At 45.0% G+C, this 19,121-nt stretch overlaps 1 protein-coding gene across 4 annotated transcripts in view; it reads left to right on the top strand.

Moving 5' to 3' along the window:
- The window catches only part of Zfhx3 (zinc finger homeobox 3), a 241,717-nt gene that overhangs the window by 206,428 nt on the left and 16,168 nt on the right, over positions 1–19,121 (top strand). For all 4 annotated transcript variants that reach the window (XR_011705362.1, XM_071604882.1, XM_027933041.2 and 1 more), the window contains exons 6-8: positions 8,207–8,340; positions 8,467–8,667; positions 18,505–18,607. Coding sequence is in view for 3 of the 4 variants with exons in the window: in XM_071604882.1 (XP_071460983.1) it covers positions 8,207–8,340; positions 8,467–8,667; positions 18,505–18,607 (438 nt within the window). In the remaining variant the exon portion in view is untranslated. The remainder of the gene's footprint in view (positions 1–8,206; positions 8,341–8,466; positions 8,668–18,504; positions 18,608–19,121) is intronic.

Raw genomic sequence — 19,121 nt, forward strand, 5'->3', positions numbered from 1 at the left:
AGTCCCAGTGGGTCCTCCAACCAGGGGCACAGCTGCGGCTGGCTCGTGTGCACAGCTCAGGAGGCTGTGCCAGAGAAGACGGGGTTCTTTGGGGGAACTGACAAGAAGCCAGAAGGCAGGCAGCCTGCTGAATATTTATCCAGTCCCCAACTTCTGGCCTGAGCTGAGCTCACGGTGGCCAGGTCCAGCAGTTATTAAATAGACCAACTGCTAGTGTTGGTCTAAACAAGGTGGGGGCTCTGTTCTGACAGGTGGTTCATTCACAGACCTGACCTAGAGGGAGCTGGGATCTGGAACTGAAATGCACCGTGTCCTTTTGGGAGCTCACATCAGTGTAGTTAAGCAGCCTCATGCATATTTCAGCAAGGAATTAGTGCAACAGATTGATGCCTTTGAGCTAGCACTTAGTACTGTTTTCTCCTCAGTGATGACGAGCAAGCACCAGCACCCACTGGTCAGCATGGCCCACCATTCCCTCCTCAAGGCTTCCAGAGCCCAGGAGAGCAGTGTTTACAACATGGCGACTGAACCCTGCTCTCAGTGCTTCCTTCCACACGCAGGCACTGGAGCCGACCTGTGTGCATCTTCTAGACTGAAGCAAAGGCACATTATGCTGGTGTGGTGTACAGGTGCCTAGACCTGGGAAGCTGGCACTAAAAAGAGACTTCTTTGTGTGAGACAGAAAGACCCCACAGATACCTGCCTTCTTCTCATAGGAGTTCTCCAGGACACTGGAAAGAATGAGGTTTCAATGATTACACTGCTAACAGAACACATGGAGGTTATTCCTTCTGAGTTTTCAGCTTTGAAATATGTCTTCATTTATTTTAGGATGAGCAGGTTCCTTGAGGCACAGAATATTTCATCTTCTCCTTTGGCCTAAGAGGAAAATCACTTGAGACCACACCTCGCTTTCCTCCCTGGGTTTAGATGAGAACGTCATGTTATCAGAATCATTTGGAAGTGGACTGGTAGATCTTCTAATGCTGTGGGGTCCCCTCAGTGGATTCTAGTTAATCCACAAAGCGAAGTGGCTCCACCAGTTATAGAAAGCTTTGGCTCTTGACAGCTGTTCTCAGTGTGTGGTCCCTAGAACATCAGCCTTACCTGGGAACTTAGTGGAAATGCAGATTCTCTGAGTTAGGCCTACTGAATCAGAAAGTCTGGGGAGAGGCCTGCACTCAGGGTCGAATGAGCCTCCAGGGTGTTCTGATTTGTTGAAGTTTGGGAACCTCGGGGCTGCCACCTCAGTGACAAGTGTGAGGTCTTGGGATCTGTTTTTTTTTTTTTTTTTTTTCAACTGGACAGCAAGTCCTGAGCCCCGGCTGGCTGAGAGAGATACTGAGCTTCCCTCAAAGATGGGGCCAGGGCCTGGCAGAGGCCCAGCCCTGAGTCTGTGCAGATGTGCTCCTGGATGGTAGGATTGGGGTAGGAGGGAGGAATGGCCAGGACAACAGGGTCTCAGTGAGGAGAGATTGGAGCCTGGGACGTCTTTAATTATTAGATGGGATAATAAGTAACACCTGGGTGGGGGGTGCATGTTCCCTCTCTATACCTGTACCGTTCTTGCAACTTCTTGTGAAGCTATAATTATTTTCAAATAAAAAATAAACTAATACCAACATGAAGAGCTGCTGGATTTTCAGGTGCTGACCTATCTCATTCACATTTGAGTTGGAGGAGAAAAATAGCATTTCCCTGAGTGACAGTTACACCCATCTGTGGTGTAACTTGACTTTTCTTTGAAATCCTTTTTAGATACAAAATCCAAATGGGTGACACCTGTGTGTCCTGGAGTACCTACGTAGGCCTATTCTGCTACTTTGGGGGTAGGTGTTTGTGCTTCTGTAAAAGCAGCAATAGCTTGCAATTCCATGCCTGAGACTGGAACTGTGTTTTGAGGAGAAGTTCTGAGTTTCACTAGGCTGGACTCTGGACAGGGAAAGGAAGCCCTAAGTTCTTTTTCGCCACATCACAGAGACCACTCTGTAGTGGGTGTTCCAATGCCTGCCTCTGCTTCACCTAAAGCTCCCAATTCCTCTCTGGAACATCTGCCTATTGGAGGCAGAATGAGACCATGCATGTTTAGAGTTGGTGGCACATGCCTGAAATCCCAGCCCTGGAGAGGCCGAGGCAGAAGGATTGCAAGCTCGAGGCCAGCCTTAGCAACTTAGCAAGACCCTGTCTCAAAAGCAAACAAGCAAATAAATAAAGACCCAGTTGGCAGCAAAGCAGAACCTTTCAAGGAACTATCATTCCCTGCGTTAGGGGAAGACAAAAGTTTAGCCAGCACTCTGGCCACTTATCAAGTGCAGTAGCTCCATAGAAGATGAGAGGAAGAAAGCCCAGCCTGTCCTCTGGGGAAGGAGTTGCGAGCAGATGCCAAGATTAGCTCCACTTTCACTGCAGGACGAAGATCGCAAAGTCCAGAAGCTCTGATGACCTTCTGAAAACACTGTTTCTGCTGTGGAGAGGGAGTCTGAGGTCCCTGAGAAGTGGAAGGAGACATGCTGTGAGGAAAGAGCACACTGCACTCTGATTTCATTATAATCACGAGCAGAGTGACCATTTCCAGATCTGTGCCTGGGGTCCTGGGGTGGTCGCCCAACTCAAACACTGAGTGTGGAGGTTTGTGAAACTGCTCCCCCTCCGTCAATGGAGATATGAAGGATTGCTGTAAATGTCTGGGGCAGGTGGCAAGCTGGTTTACGGAATGCAAGGCGATGAGAACCTCTGGCTTACGGAAAGTAGCATGAATTAATAATCATTTAATTGGCTCCTCCATTATGTTGCTGGTTTGGGAGATGGGAGTTTAGATGAAGGGCTGTCAGCGGTGCTTTAGCTGAGAGTCTGATGGTTGAGAAGTGGGGGTGGTGGCTGCCTCTGGACTCTGCACAAGGATCAGATGCCAGGCAGCGTCCCAGGCCCTCTCCAGTGGCTAATCTCAAGACCCCCAAAGGAAGAGGATTCAGCACTTTGGTGAAAACCACCTGCAAGTGCCACTGTACCACCAAGAGAGGCAATGAGAAGAAACTTCCCAACAGCGGGCAGCTCTGTGCCTGCCTAGATTCTCTGGACATCAGGGCCTGACCTGCCGAACAGAAAGCTCACCACGCCAGCAGCCCCGCCATGCTGAGTGGTGGGAAGATGAATTCTGCTCAAGAAACACAGAAACTAAACGTAGCAGCACTGTCGTGTTCTTGGAGGACAGGCGGGTCCCCAGGCTGATGATGACTGGGGGCTGAAAGCTGGATGCGCACAAGTTCTATTTTTTCTCGTCATTTCCAGTTTTTCTTCAGGCTTGTCATGAGGCAGCAGCTCGGTGCCTTGCCTGGTTTCAGAGTCATACAGCCAATGTCACCAGAGGAGAAATGAGGCATGTTTGGGAATCAAGGTCACTGGAGTTGCATATACAACTCTTTGAAGTCTTCTGTGGCCAAAGTCTCAGTGACTCCGATGTGGAAGAGATTGGGTGAGATTGGGGATTGGGTGAGACTGTGTTCTGGGAAGAGTGATGTGAGCAGATGAGACCGTAGGTGACGTGAGGTTTAAATGCTGCGTTTCTCCCATACGTGACCACTTCATCAGCAGATGGATGACACTTCCCTCACCTACTCTTTAAAGCAAGTCATTTCCTAAATGAAGTTTTTCCAGCCTTGTTTTAATTATCCTCTGGGATTAGAACATTATAGAACCATTTCTTGCAAAGGGCCAGCAAAACTTGCCTGAGTTCATGTGAGCCCTCTTCGCTGCTCTTCCTCCTAGTACGAGAGGAGGGATACCTTTTTAAATAATTATTTTAGAGGTTAAATACTCCCCAAATATGATAAAGTCAAAGGATATCTGAAGGTAGATGCCTCCAGGCATGGATAATTTTTCTCCCTATGGAAACCATTTATTAATGACCACATTTCCCTTTGAAATGTTGTTTTTATTTGTCTGTTTTTGTCCAAAACGTAGAGGAACTTGAGACAATAAAATGGAGAATCATGAATCAGGTCTCCCTCTTTCAATATTTGTCTTTGATAGTTTCCTTTCTCCCAGTTGAACGGTACAGTAGCTCTTAGCCCTTTGCCCAAAAGCCAATTTGAATTTTCTGAACTCCAGGGTAGAAACACCAGCTGTTTCTGTGTAAGCCAGGTGGGCCAGCAGCACCTCCTAACAAGATGACCATGTGCTTTTTAACTCCTGAGAAAATCAGTGTAGCAAGGAACCATGGCCAGCACTCTGTTAAATTTCAGTAGGAATTTTGACCCAACATTTCCCTTGTCACAACATCCCGTTTACCTTGCCCGACAGAGTGTGTCATCTACACTGCACCACTCACGATTCCTTGCCACGTTTTGATCCCTTTTGAAATGCCAGGATCCCAGCGTGTCGCCTGTGGAAGATTCATTACGATTTAACACATATTTTCATATGACATAACTGCCAAAGTGAGAAAATTTGCTTTAACCAGCAAAGTAAAAAAAAAAATACCACCTGATGTTTTGCACAGTATGGATCCAAATATCAACTTTTTTATGGACAGCTGAATTTAAATGCTAAACCATTTAATTATAATATTAGGGATAATATAACTACATAACAGACTTTAAAAATGGCCCAAGATGCTCTCACCGAAATCCATTTTCTTCTAGTTTCTTCCTAATATCTATTTTTTTTTACATAGTGGTGACATAATATAATTCCAACTTTATCTTCTTTTCTGATTTACATTTCCAATGTTTTTTTTTTCCATATTGGTTTCAGAGCTAGAAATTTTTAGTGTCCTCTAATATGCATTATAATGGCTATACCATGCCCTGCTGTAAGGTATGTAGATTGCTGCCAATTTACTTTATCATTATTATAACAGCCACCACAGGTAGTAACCCTTCACATTGTTTGGTTTTCTCATTGCTGGTATAAACCAGAGATTTCAGGCACTGACTGTTTGAACCATGTCCTGTCTCTGGAGCACATCTATTTCCTTTGCACTGATGTTACATCATGGCAGACTCAGAGTGACCAGTAATTGATTTTTTAATGGTGTTTTCTATATTGTGACATCTCTTTTAGAGTTTAAGTTCAAGTTTAGAAAAGTCTTCAAAGCAGAAAACTACAGTACTTTCTCTTGATATTCTTTCGGCCTCATTTCCTTATGCCTACGACATATGCTAGTGACAAAAATGAAGCAGAAATTGATTTTGAGACTCAGGTCCTTTTGAAGTTGTTCAGAGAAAAACTTGAGCAAACCTCGGGTTGTGGCCTGCAATAAACCCTCAGCTAACACGTTGATGAGGAATTCCTGCCACTCAGAAGTAGGACAAAGTTTCCCCTTCAGGACTTGATGTTTTTGTGTCTGAGGTCCAGGTAGGGAGGAGACTGTGTCAGCTGTGCTTAACCTAACTCCCAGGCACGGTCCCCACAGCCCCTAGGAAACAGGTTGTGTCTGGGTGGTTATAGACTCGGTTGTAAGAATGGTCTTGCTTTGTCTCTAGAGGAGCTAGTGAGCTGGTGGCTCGTGTCCACTTCCAGGCAGAGTCCATCTAACAAGGACGCAGTTGTCTCGGAGAGAAAGGAGATTAAACCCAAAGTTTGTGCACCAGCGGGTACAGTATTTCACATTACAGCAGAGCTGTTGTGTTACTGGGAATAAAGAGGAATGAGTGAGCGAGTACTGATTTTATTTTTTAAAACACTTTATAATGGCTCTTTAGCTCAAGCTCACAAAAGAAGCTTTAGAATTCCAGAGCAGTGTGAGTTTGAAAAAAAAAAAAAAAAAGAAGGTAATAAAGGTTCCCCTCTCCATGCAGGGGGAAAGAATAGTGGCTTCTGAAACCGGAACGCTCACCTCTGCAACCCTGCTACAATGCACGCGTTCAGCATTGAAGGAGGAGGATGGACTCTTTGGTCCTACGAGGAAACTAATGCCACACTGGGTTCCTGTGTTTGCTTTTCAGCTCCAAGAGAGTGAGATGAGTTGGGTGGTCTCAGCCTCGGCGCCCATTCATTCTCACTGCTGAGCAGCTACACAGTCAACTCAGTCCATGGTGGGGTGACAGGCAGGTGGAGGCCTTGATACAGCGATATCGTGGTCCTGTAAACGTTGGTGTAGTTTCGGGCCAGAGAGACTAACTGGGATGGGTGTCAGAACGGAGCCTGGATTTTGGTTTGCCTCTGAAGGAGAGGAGAAGCAGATAGTAGCCCTTCCCCACTATAAGTACTGAGCCCAAAATCTAATGGTGTGAAATAGGGAAGGTGAGGGGACAACAGGGACAAATAATCATCTAAAGACTGTGCCATTTGATGCCTTCACTCACCCCATCTTTAGAGTGTATTTGAAGAGTTACTATTTAGACAATATCCACTAAGCAAAAATAAAAATGATGGAGAATAAGGAACCCTCTGGGGACAGAGGGAACTTGAGTTCCTGAAACATTACCCTGAGGTCGTGGAAGTGTCCAGGCAGGGGCTAAGGTCTAAAACCTGCAGTGCAAGATTCCGTAGGATCAGGTCTGACAGGGGCCAGGAGATGGGAAGCAGGCCATGGGGGGAACTGGTCTAGAATGTTACAGCACCTAGTTAATCAGCAGCCAGTCCATCACATTAAATATCCCGCCGTCATGTATTACCTTTCAAGTGAAAATGAATAACTCCCATTAAGAGCAAAATGGGTTTGAAGTCGATTCGAGACAGATTAAAGTACTGTTATGAATCTGTGTTGGGAGGAGGAGGGGTCTATGTGTAATATGCTTGTCCTTGTACTTTTTAAATAATAGATGTCCTACAAACTTATGGATACCAGGTTACCAAGATACTGAGGTGAAAGGTCATAAGATGTGCATTCTGGGAAGAACATCAACTTCCTGGAATATTTCCTGTATTTGGCAATTTTTTTTTTCAAAATAATTTTGTGGCCTTATGATTTGAATGAATAAAATTGATTTTCTAAAGTTGTTTATTAAAGTACACATCTACAATGACAGTTCCTTGGTGTCCACAGAAGAACAAATTTCAAAATTGAATATAAAGTGAAAATATGTGCTAGAGAACTAGACAGGGTGGGGAAGAAAGCAGTTTTACTGTGGAGTAAAAATTAGGCTAGCTGGTGACCTAAATGCTGAGTCACAGTATTTTTTGATGACAGCTGTGTGTATATGTATCTTCTCCCAACCATTTTTGGGGATTTTTTTTCCTTATTGTTTTTTGCAAAATTCTGAAAAATGGAGTTCCATGTCCAAAACAAGTGAAAGAGCTTATCCCTCAGATGCCAGCCAGGCTTTAGAATGACCAAAGCCAGCCATGTTGGAATATGTGTTACACTGGAGGAGACATGCTTATCCTGATTAGACCCTTAGCCCAGCTGTTTTCTCATCAAAATCTTCCAGGTTCCTTTCTACGCTTCAGAGAGCTCCTTCTGCCAACACATCCATACCCACTGTTTGCTAATCAAACCTCATGCGCCTCTCTTCATTTACTGGTATTTTGATTTTGGGGTGGTGGGACAGAAGGGCGCAGAGACCTGATTGTGCCCCCAGATAGGACACCCATTCCCTTTCCACCCCTCCTGAGCAGCCTCTTACATCTGACACATTGGCCTGTTTATAACTTGGATAAACTCCCTGCCTAGTTCCACTCCCCAGTTTTTTCTTCTCTAAGAGCAAACTGCTGGACCCAGACTTGATTTCTTCCTACATATTAGTATCCAGATATCCACTGAACCCTTCTCAGATTTTAATTCATCAGGTTGCCTGTAGTGTGCTGTGTTGTGGCTCCAGGAGAGGGATGTCTAGTTTCTTGATTCTCTGAAGCAGTGTGTCTGGTACTCAAGTTGGCAAAGCAGTTGGTGAGATTTGGCCACCCACTTGTAGCCCTGTTACCCCCCGCAGATACAAGACAGCGGACTATGTGTAGGTTGGGGGAGGTTAGAAGGGACTGGATTTAGTCTTATTCTACTCTAGAGCTTTGTATTCCATTTCTTTACCCTCTTTTCCCTATGTTCAGTTGTTAGTGTGGTGACAGAAATTCATAGGGAGAAAAGAAACCCTTCTCTTTTCCAACACGCTTGATAAATCAGTTTGGATGTTCATCCTTCCTGCATTTTGGTGTTTAACAAAACACTGCTATAAAAGAATGCTATGGAATGCTGTTTCTCACCCAACACACACCTGCAGCGGGCCTGGTCTGCCTACTGTATTTCATCTTCTACTTTTTCTTCCAGCATCGTCCAGCCAAGCAGAGAAGGAGCTGACAGATTCTCCTGCAACCTCTAAACGCATCTCCTTCCCGGGTAGCTCAGACTGTCCTCTCTCTTCGAAGCGACCAAAAACATCCGAGGAGAGCAAACCAGAGCAGGTGAGGCTGAAGAGGCCCTGCTGGGGGTGGAGGGCAATTTGACACTGGTGGGGAATGAACACTAGGGTGGGAGGGCTTGAGGCGAGAATGGAAGACTCAGCTGGAGCGGTGGGTGTGTCCCCACAGATGTACCAGTGCCCCTACTGCAAGTACAGCAACGCCGACGTGAACCGGCTCCGGGTGCATGCCATGACGCAGCACTCAGTACAGCCCATGCTGCGCTGCCCCCTCTGCCAGGACATGCTCAACAACAAGATTCACCTCCAGCTGCACCTCACCCACCTCCACAGCGTGGCACCCGACTGCGTGGAGAAACTCATTATGACGGTAAGGCACCAGGAACAGGACTTTTCTTCCTCCAGGGGCCAAAAGGAGATACAGTAACATGAACGAGATCTTTGTGGTTGGCAGGGAAAGCCATGCAAAGTTGGAATTGTTAGAAAATCATCTGAGCTCTGTGACCTTTGTTCAGATGTCCCTCCCTCAGACTTGGCATGACCATGGCCCAAACTGCTAAATATGTGCTTCTCACCCTCCTTTATCATTCTCTCGGGATTCGGAGGAATGGAGTGACTGTCCATTAATGTGTAGAAACCCTCATTCAGATTCTGCAACCTTTACTGAGCAGGTCGAGGTGGCTCTTAAATTCACTATGCCTCATTTCATCCTCATAACAACTTCTGTTGTAAGAGAGAGAAGCCGGGGAAGGAGAGTTCAACATGTTCCCGTTAACAGATAAGGAAACTGAGACTCGAAGTTAATTGACTTGACACCATTTATAAGTGGCAGAATCAAGACTTAAACCTACATTTCTAACTCGAGGTGTAGCACAGTAATATGGGAGTTTCTCAAATGGATATATTAGTATCAAGAAAGAAAGTTGTCACTTGGTGATTCATGAGTCATCTTTGCATGTAAGCACATTATTTCTACACCTGCAGGCTTTGAGGGAATGACTCTAAGTGGTCGCTATAAACATGGCCCAAAAGTTTGTAATATAAAGATTTAATTCTGATCATAATCACCTGTAGGCATTTCCTGTTCCATTTGGTTAGGTGAGACTGATGGACGATGTTGCAGGTGATGTTTAGTTTGAGGATCATGTAATTGATGATGCATCAAGAGAACTTTAACAGCTAATGGAAAACTCAGAGGTGACCTACTGTGAGCTTCTTCCAGACATCTTTCAAGTATAAATTCACTTTCCATGGGCATTTTCAGAGAGGCTGGTGAACTTTGTGGAAAGATTCTCTGTCAGTGGGACAGATGTTCCACCTGTGGATGGTTCTGGGCTGCAGGCCTCTCCAGCATTCTCACCAGCCTCTTGGAATAAACAAGGTGTTTTTCCCAGGCCTCATCTCACTTCCTAGCAGATGGTCTGGAACCCTGGGAGCCTGAAGGATCAAAAAGGAGTGTGGGCATGGAAGCATTTCCAATACTTAACTACGGGTTTTCTTTTGCTCAGATTGGTATTTTTGCTATTTAATCCAAATCCAGCATAGGAACTGTGGGCCAATAGTAATCTGCATGACTGGTTTACATTGGACAGTAAATTTTATTTTTACGTGCATGGAGGACAGCATGGCATGTGAATTATATTTCAGATACCTGTTTTGTTTTGTTTTTTTTTTTGTTCTTTTTGGTCATATAGTTAGAGTAGCAATAGCATTTCTTCATTTACTAACAGTGTCAATATCAACAGCAGGATATTACTTTTGAGTACCAATCCTCAAGATATTCCTGGAAGTTACCCACTAACCACCATCTTTTGAAGCAGTGATTTTTCAACCATTTTAGAGACTGATGAAAGCAATACAACAGCATACTAGGCCATTTGTGCATGCTAAAACTTAATAGCCACTGTTGTGGATCCTCCATCAAGTACTCTGCAAATACAGAATTGTGTGCACAACGCCAGGGAGCTTAAGGCTACATTCAGGGAGCTGCTTAACGATCCCTTTTCTTCAACCCCTGACGGTATAATCATGTGGGAGAAACTGCTCTCAAAAGAAGTAGTGCTTGGCACCTGATTTAGAAACCCCTGTGTGCCTCATCTTGCCACAGCAGACAATGAAGATGTTTTCTAGACATTTCTGAAAAGTGTGCAGATTGTTGGAAATGTATTGGTTTTAGGAAATGGATTTGCTAGCAATGAAAAGAGTTAACGGATTCAAAAATAAATTGAAAGTTGTGAGAAATGCAGGAAAGATCATCATTTAAGTGTGTTACTTTTTCCTTAGAAGTGCAAGGCTGCTTTGGCACTCTCTGGGCATGGGAAGATGGAGTTGTGGCATGGCCTGCCAGTATGAAATTGGTTCCTAGTCATGAGATGGTTTGCAGTGAGCCAAATGATGCATTTCCACCTCGATCCTTGGGTTCAGCAGGAAATGATGAGCAACTAGGGCTAGAGGGCAATTTGTAGCCACACCCCAGGGTGCGTCTGGAATCCTGTTTGAGGACTGGGATACTGGTCTTGGTCAGATGCCAGTATCCTTCCTCTCAGAAGTTTGGTGTTAAAATGGAATTTGTAGTTGTTTTACAACTAAGTGATTATAATGAACCTGTGGTTAAAATCATGCCTCTAGAGGGTATTTTGCTGTAATTTTATTAGAAAATCAGCCCTGGGAAAGTATTGGTTAGGCTCTCTGACAATTTATCTGTTTGTTCCCAGCCAACTGGAACAGGAAACTCTGCAAAGAGAAATGCCCCTCAAATCTGTGCTCCATTTTCTAGACCGTATCACTAAAGAGCGGCCAGTCTCTGGTCTTTCATCCAACAAGAGGACAAAGTTGTGTCTGCTTTATTCCTAAATGGCAGCAAGAAGAGAGAGTCTTCTTTCTTTCTCAAGGGGTGGCTGAGTTAGGTGCCTTTGGCTGCAGAATAGGAGAAGCTGGCAGAATCTGCCAGGTAGTTGATTCCTGGCAGATATGGGGTGTGTCTAAAGCTATAAATTTGGGTAAATATTTTTTTTTTTTTTTGCAGTCTGGATCCAAAGTCTTGGGATCTAGCTTGAATTGGGTTTCAGTCCTTCTAAAAGTAAATTCCACCCTGATAAATGGAAAGAGATTACTTTCTACACAATGTCTTCCCGTTCGGTTGTAAATGGAGAGCGTTTTGAGGAGGCTTCATTTAATAATACCTTATCAGACAGCTTTCAGGAACCTGCAGTGTCTAATATGTCTGTTGCTATGGTAACAGCTGCTTGCTTATGCTCTGCATCTCATATCTATGTCTTCCATGGGCCCCCTTCTTTTTACTCATGAGGGGGCTTGAAAAATATTCTTCACCAGGAACAATTGCAGCGCTGGCCCTCCACTATGGAAACTGCACCCACGGCACATCATTCTGCTTGGCCTATTGGAAACAGCTCCAGATGGTGTCTTTGTACACGTCATATGAAAGAAGGAAATCTATAAAGCTTAAAGGAGATGAGACAAGTGCCCCTCCAATCCTGGCAGTCCGCCCCCCACCCCCATGTCAGTTTCACACAACCAAGTCTCACCTATTTTCAGAGAAGCTGGGGATTTCAAATTGATGGAGCTGTAGGAGCTACTGCTTCATGCCCTTATTTTCTGTATCTTTGGGGGAAGGAGGTGGAGGACATGGAGCACATGTTTCTGGCCCCTAGATGAGAATGGAAAAGACCACCTACCATGCATTTCAATACTCTTAAATTATTCTAATTGATCACTGTCTTTCTAAGTGACAGGACATACCACTGGGATCCTGGATCATTAATATGGGGAAATTTTCTTTGTTCTTTAATCACTTAACAAAATAGGACCTCACAGTTGAGATGAGGATGGGCTCCTGAGCCTAGGAGCACCCTCTCCTCCCTTTTGTAGTACTCAGCTGCTCTGTTTTGTACACGCACAGATTTCCCTTCTGTGCCCCTGGCCGTGCCGTGCCCTGCCCTGCCTGCCATTTTCTTGTATCTCTCTTTTGGGAGCAGTAGTTTGTCACCTGTGATCTTCAGGCAGTGTTTGTGACTGTCTGTGCTCTGTGTGTGCCTGTGCCTCTGTGAGTCTATGGAACAGGCTAGCCGTCTGGCCACTGCTCTGCCCCCACCCCACAGGGCCTCTCTGGTGGCCACTGGCCCTGGGGCTTTCACACCCACCTGGGTGTCAGCTCTTTCACTCTGTCTCCATCTCAGAGGAAAGTAATGAAAATAATCGGGCTTCATTAATTCCAAGCCCTGTGAGATGATAGCCATTTGGAGCCTGTTTGCCAATTAGATGGTCTAAATTAGAAGTGACCTTGGTATACTGCCACTGCTTGCCTCTCGGAGTCTAATGAAGCTTTTCTCTCCCTCCATTCTCCTCCTCGGCTCTCCTCTGTGTGCACACACTGTGGTAACTGTTCATGTGTTTCCTGCCTCTTCCTCTTCCCCTGCCCCTTTTTTCAATCTTTCTCTTTCTTACCTTTAAAAATCTGGTTCTGGTCTGCATTTGTTTCTGACCCACATGAACGTTAACATGGCCTGCAGTTTTATTTTGTTTGTTTGCTTTCGCCGTGAATTTTATGTATTAAAAACAAGAAGCACAGAAACAAGCACACAGAAGCCATTTGAGAAAGGAAATGGGGAGGGGGGCAGGGAGCTGGGAGGGACTCACCAATGGGTACAAAGTCAGTCTGATTTGAAGAACTCATTCTGATGTTTGATTGCACAAAGGCTGACTGGCCGTGTATTTCAAAATGGAAGAGAGGATTTCTAATGTTTTGTCACACAGAAGTGATAAATGTTTGAGGTGATAAATATGCTAATTACCCTTATTTGATCATTAAACTAAGTATACTTCATATTGCACCCCATAAATTTGTACAATTATGTGTCAATTGAAAAAAATTTTAAAGTAGATTAAAAAAAGAGAGAGAGGTGAAAGAAAGAAAGAAACTGGGTCTTCCAGACGCTGTAGCCCAGAGCCAGCCTGCACCATTAGAAGGCAGTGAGGAGGGGACCCTCTGAAGCTCTGCTGCCAGAGGCGCCCTGGTTTGCTGGCTGAGGTGTGCAGAAACCAGCTGGTGGGCCTGGCGGCCGTCCCAGCACAGGTAGGAAGGGAGCACCTGTGCTTCCTGGAGCAGCAGCTTTCCGCACACCACTGGCCACTAGCTTTAATGCTCCACCCTGAAAGCAATTGAGTTTTAACTTTGTGCTTAAATTTGGGGCTAGAAACAGCACCTCATTCACAGGGGTATGGAGACTGGCCAGGTCTGTGCCTGTGGCTCCCTCTCTTTTCCCCCTCTGCCTGAGATGCTCCATTCTGTTGATTTTCACTGAAAATGCTTGGGAATGTAGACCTTGGCAAATCTACCCTTCCCTTGGAAGAGGGAGCCTTTCCCAGAGAAGCCCTACTTCTGAGCAGGGCCCAAGGCGGAGGAGAGGAGAGGAGAGTCACGGAGAAACGAGGTTTGAGGTTCGACGCTTTCTCTAAGAAAGCCAGCTTTCCAGCACGCAGGGAGCACGTTGGTTGCACTGGTTCATCCTAGGCCAGCCTGTCTGAGGGTGGCCTTATGGGGTGAATTTGCAGGAATAATCTGGTAAGAACCAGAGACATGGCTGCATGGCACTTTGAGCTTGAGCATTCCACATCTGTGATCTGGGGTCGGAAGCAGGTAGGTATCCTTCTAACACCTGCCTCTCTCAAGAAGGAGTAAATATCAGCAACCCTGTAACAAATGTCAAAGTGGGGACCAGAACCAAATATAAGATTCTAGGCTCTATAAGGTCTGTCCTTGGGGCTTTCAGGTTCACTCATAGGATCTTGAAAGGTATTAAATTATAATCCAGAACAATGATGAACCAAATGAGGAGGAGACTGAAAGTCAGTACTTATGAACACATGTCACCTCTTCCAGTTGATCAAGGGCAATTCCCTTGAGTCAACATATTTCCCTCTGGGGACCTCTGACTCCCTGAAATTATTTGCAGTATCGTGTGTGAAAGTATTTTTCTAGGAGTCTACTACTTTCATCAAATTCCCCAAGGGATTCATGATCTCAAAACTTTATTCTGGATGCTGAGCTTCTTAGGGCAGGGGCCTGGTCTCCCTCCCCCAGGAGAACAGCCCAGGAGAGCTGTCCAGTGCTTTGTGGAGGAACCGAGTCCCTCCAGGCCCTTGCTTCTCAACAGCTGAGCTGTTTGGGGATTGCTTAGGCTTGAAGATCTTTAGCATCAGTTGGGAACTTCTCTGTTTCTGTGATTATATACGAGAAGTGCTTCCAGCTTCAGCTGGAGGAGTTTCAGCACAGGAGCCGAGCCCCGAGTTTCTCCTGTTATACATGAGATCGTTAACTTGCTGGGGGATGTTAGAGCCACTGTTTGTTTCTAGGCTTGGAGCGCCCCAGCTCTGCTGGTGGTTTCTTCCTGTGTTCTCTTCACTCCTGCATATTCTGGGAGGAATATAGCTGACCTGGCTCAGAAGGGGTAGGAGGAGGAAAACATGTGCTGTCTAGAAGATCACCCCTGGCAGGGCCAAGGCCAATCTTGAGAGACCCAAATGCCAAGGAAGCAATGGCTGCACATCATTATAGAAAACTGGGCTTTTTGTATGCATTAAAAGCCTCTTCTCATCAGTTGAGTTTTCTTAGCCAGAAGAACTTTTATTGTTAAGTCTGTTTTGATATTCTCAGGCCCATTAGAAAAGAGAGTAGAGAATGGGAAATATAATTGAAGGTATTCAGTGTTTACAGGTGTACAGATCATTAGGATCGGTTCACACAGACGGGACAGTCAGTGTTGAGTGAAGGAGTTTGAGCTGATTGTGTATTGACCAAAGCTCAGAAATTTTTGTTTGGCTTTTGAGTTTACAGCTGGGGATGTGGATGAGGCAGGAGGGTGGACAAACAGAGAGGAATCAGGGGAAGAGAGCGACAGCCAGCTCATGTACATGATGTCTATACAGGGAAGTTGGTGGAGGGATCCAGTTATTTGAAGACCATTGAAGCTTGGGCACACTTAAAATGTTTTGTCCTCTCATAAATCCTATATGTTCAGTGTTCCTGGTGACAGAGAACTGCACTCAGCACAGTTGCGTGACTGACTTTCCCACTGTCAGCTGTCCATCAGGGACTGGGGCTGGGACAGTCTGAACCTTCCATGCACTCTGGTAGTCAAATACTACTGGAAAACAAAGACAATGTCAAGGCAGGTGACGCAGGGACACTGCTGTCTTGGGTCCCTCTCCCTTCCCTCACTTAGCAGGACTGCTCTGTGAGCTCCGTTGGCAGGATAGTTGATAGCTCTTTAGGAAAAAGCACAGGAGTTAGAGTGAAAAGCTTTGGAAGCTGGCCGGGAGGGAACAGCATGGGCCTGGGAATCTTGGTGTCTGCGAACTAGTGCGGGGTCTCCCAAAGCCAGTGTAGCGAGGCAGCTCCTGCTCTCAACTTTTCTTCAGATGCATGTGCAGACATACCCTACCATTTCTAGGTCCTTAAAGATTTCCGTTCGTGAAACTTCCTGTTTGCCTCCTGGAGCCTCCTTGCCTGTTAAAATTTCGTACACCATGCTTTTTTTTTTTTTTCTTCCTTTGCCTCAGGGAGTGGCTACATATACCATAGATGAGAAGAGGCAGGTGGATAAAAGTAGTTACTTAAACACATATGGGGCAAGACTTCCAGGTTTGGAGGCCCAGATTAAGATGCAGAGGAGCATGTGAGGTTGATGATTATATTTCGGGGAGAGTTAATTGATGGAAGGTGAAGGCAGACAAAGAACCGCTGCTTACTGCCTTCTTGAATCCCAATCAGGAATTATGATTAAAGTCGCAGCGAGACAACAGAGGGCTGATGAATTGGTGTCTTTTTTTTTTTTTTCTTTTTTGCCGTCATTCACACTTGATTGACTTCAACCTTTCAAGTGCAAAAGTCTCTCTTTTCCATTATTATTCATAGCCATCTGAGTTTTTCTAATTAAAGTGTATGAAAACAATTACTGATCCGCCGTACTGAGTCTGTTAGAGGGGATGTCTGCCTTACTGTAATGCGTATAAAAAGCCCACAGTTTTCTATAATGATGTGCAGCTGAGGTGTTAGATAATTTTATTCTTTTTTACTCTGTAGGGTTTTTTTTTTTTATTTCTCATGATTCATTTTTCATAATTCCTAAAGATCCCAGGAAAGGACTGATCCTGCAGCCACAACCGGGAAAGGAGGTTGGGGGGAATCTTTTTTTCCTTTCTTTTTCTCCCCCTCTCGCCCCCAACCTCGTGCTCCCCCTTGGCTGAAGACTATAAATTAATCGGTGACCTTTCACTTCTTGGATTCCCGCTGGACTCCCCAGCCACACTGGTCAGAAATGCTTTCTATTAAAAAGAAAATAGATGGAATGAGTTTGGCAATCTCTACCCCATTTTAACGATTCAGCAGCAGCTCGCCCTAACCAGCTGCCGGCAGCTCTGTGCGAGGGTGCAGATGTCTGGGAGCAGGAGTGCCGTGTCACTCACATTCACCTGCCACGCACCTGCTCTTTGCAAACACAGGCTTCTCAGAACCCTCCTCTCTAGTGCCTGTTGCTTAATTTTTGCACATATGGGTGTCTCAGTGGCTGAAAAAATTCTCATACCCCTAAAAGTGATGGGGCATCAATTTTTTGGTGTTGATGCCGCTTGTCTGGGTTTCAGCTGGTTGTTGAGCCTGTTGCCAGTGATACTAGTGAACATGTCAGCAGCTATTTTGAGCAAGGGCAGGAACTTCAAGCCACTAAAGACTATTTTTAAAATATTATTTATTTAATTTTGAACAAAAATTTGGAAGGTCCGGTCTTTGCAATAGGAAGTGAAGATGTTACTGCAGTAAAAGTCGTGTTTGCTTGGGAAAGCAATGACTCCGACTGGGGCTGGGCTGCATGTAGAAAGGTTAGCGGTGACTGCAGTTTCTGTCCCTGTAACCTCTAGGTCAGTCTGTTTTTCAGGTTTTCATGAAATGGGAGGTGATTTCTAATTCATTTGAAACTACTTTTGCCATCTAAGCGTCCCACCTCAGAGCAGACAAAGGGATATTGCTGGGTTTTGGTTTTTGGTTTTGGGGTTATTTTCCTTCGTTACTGGGAATTGAACCTGGAAGCATCCTAAGCTACAGTATCCCTGGATTTTTTTTTTTTTTTTTTTTTTTAGACAGGGTCTTCCAAGTTGCTGAACCTGGCCTTGAGCTTGAGGTTCTCCTGCCTCATTTTCCTGGGTCACTGGGATGATATTGTTCTTTTTTTTAAACAAAAACTTTTTTCTCCTTATATTAGAAATTGAGAGATGCTTATCTCCTTAACACAGGGCAAATGATAACTTGTTGGCATAAGCTGCTGGCCTCCTCTCTAGGAGGGAGGCCTGGAGAAATATCCAAGGATCTGACCTAAAATTGGAGCTGCTTGGATCCAGGCTAATTATGGAATTGCTGTATTAGGGAATAATGGCCATGGTCGAGGTGGGGCCACCTTGTTGTGGATTGCTGTACAGGCTGCCCTTGATGGCTGGGATGCTGGGCAGATGTTCCCTCTGATGTCATAGACCTCGGGCAAAGACTCCAGAAGAAATTCTGGCTTAAGTGAGTCATGAAAAAGGCTTGTTTGCACTTGATATCAGCTTGTAAAGGGTTACAAAATGTTGTTTCCTGGAAAATCTGCCAGTGTGTCTGCATGTCCTCAGCCTTGCCTTTGTTCTCCTCTCTCCCTTAGCCTTTCCTTCACTCTTCCTCCCCTCCTCTTCTTGCCTGAATACATTTTGAAAACACTACTACAATGCTCCCTGCTTCAAGATTACAGTGTACTTTACTCGGTATGATTTAATTAGGGCCCTTATTATGTTTTCAGCAGCTTAAGGTGGGTCTTTCAACTTATCTACCTAATTGGTTGCACGAGAAGTTTCACAGCCCATGACAAAACATTGTCAGTGATCAAAGTCAAAATTCTGCATAAAAGAAAAATATTAATAATAAGATTATTCTTCAAGTGTGCACTGCTAATTATGTCCAGAATGTAACCGTAGAAACACTTTTGACTGATGTGAGCTTTGTCTAATAAACATGAATCTTCAGTGAGCTATGAAAAGTGACACCTCCAGCTTTACACTGGTGAAGGCTAATTTTGCTTATTAAATAATTTTTTCAACCTTTCCTATTTTGTGTCTCTTTCCTCTCTATTTGACTCTCCTTGTGTCTCTGCCTCTCACTCCTCAGGTGACTACCCCTGAGATGGTGATGCCCAGCAGCATGTTCCTGCCAGCAGCTGTTCCAGATCGAGATGGGAATTCCAACGTGGAAGAGGCAGGAAAGCAGCCTGGTTAGTATCATTAATCTTAACTTCTGTGAACTGAAACAGGGTGAAATCTGTGGCCATAATTTTCACAGGATAAGGGTGCAGGAATTCTTTGCAGGATTCCTAAGCTGAATGTGACTGATTGGGAGATGAAGGTCACTATCATCAACTACTTTATACTTTGGTTCCTGGCACGTATTTGTATATTATTCATATGGTTTAAAAGTGAGAGAAATCTGCTTGAGAACCAGCGGGAGTTAATAAATAGACGCAGCCAGTAGGCCGCTGTAGACCCACCATCTTAAGCCATTAAACACTGGATCTCTGAGGACTTAGTTATTAGGGGCTTGTGAATCAGGTATTGAGTTGGGGGTGTACTGGAAAGATCATTGTCGTAGACCAGTCGCTGGTGCCACCCTGTGGTTCCTACCTAGATGCATCATTAGACCTCTGTGACACAGTCCTACATCTTTGACCTCTTCTAGCCATCTAAGGTTTAAGTTAAAAAGAGTTCAGCCACGCTGTGCCTGGGCTTCTC

This window comes from Marmota flaviventris, chromosome 18 (assembly GCF_047511675.1).
Source record: "Marmota flaviventris isolate mMarFla1 chromosome 18, mMarFla1.hap1, whole genome shotgun sequence".
Taxonomy (NCBI): Eukaryota; Metazoa; Chordata; class Mammalia; order Rodentia; family Sciuridae; genus Marmota; species Marmota flaviventris.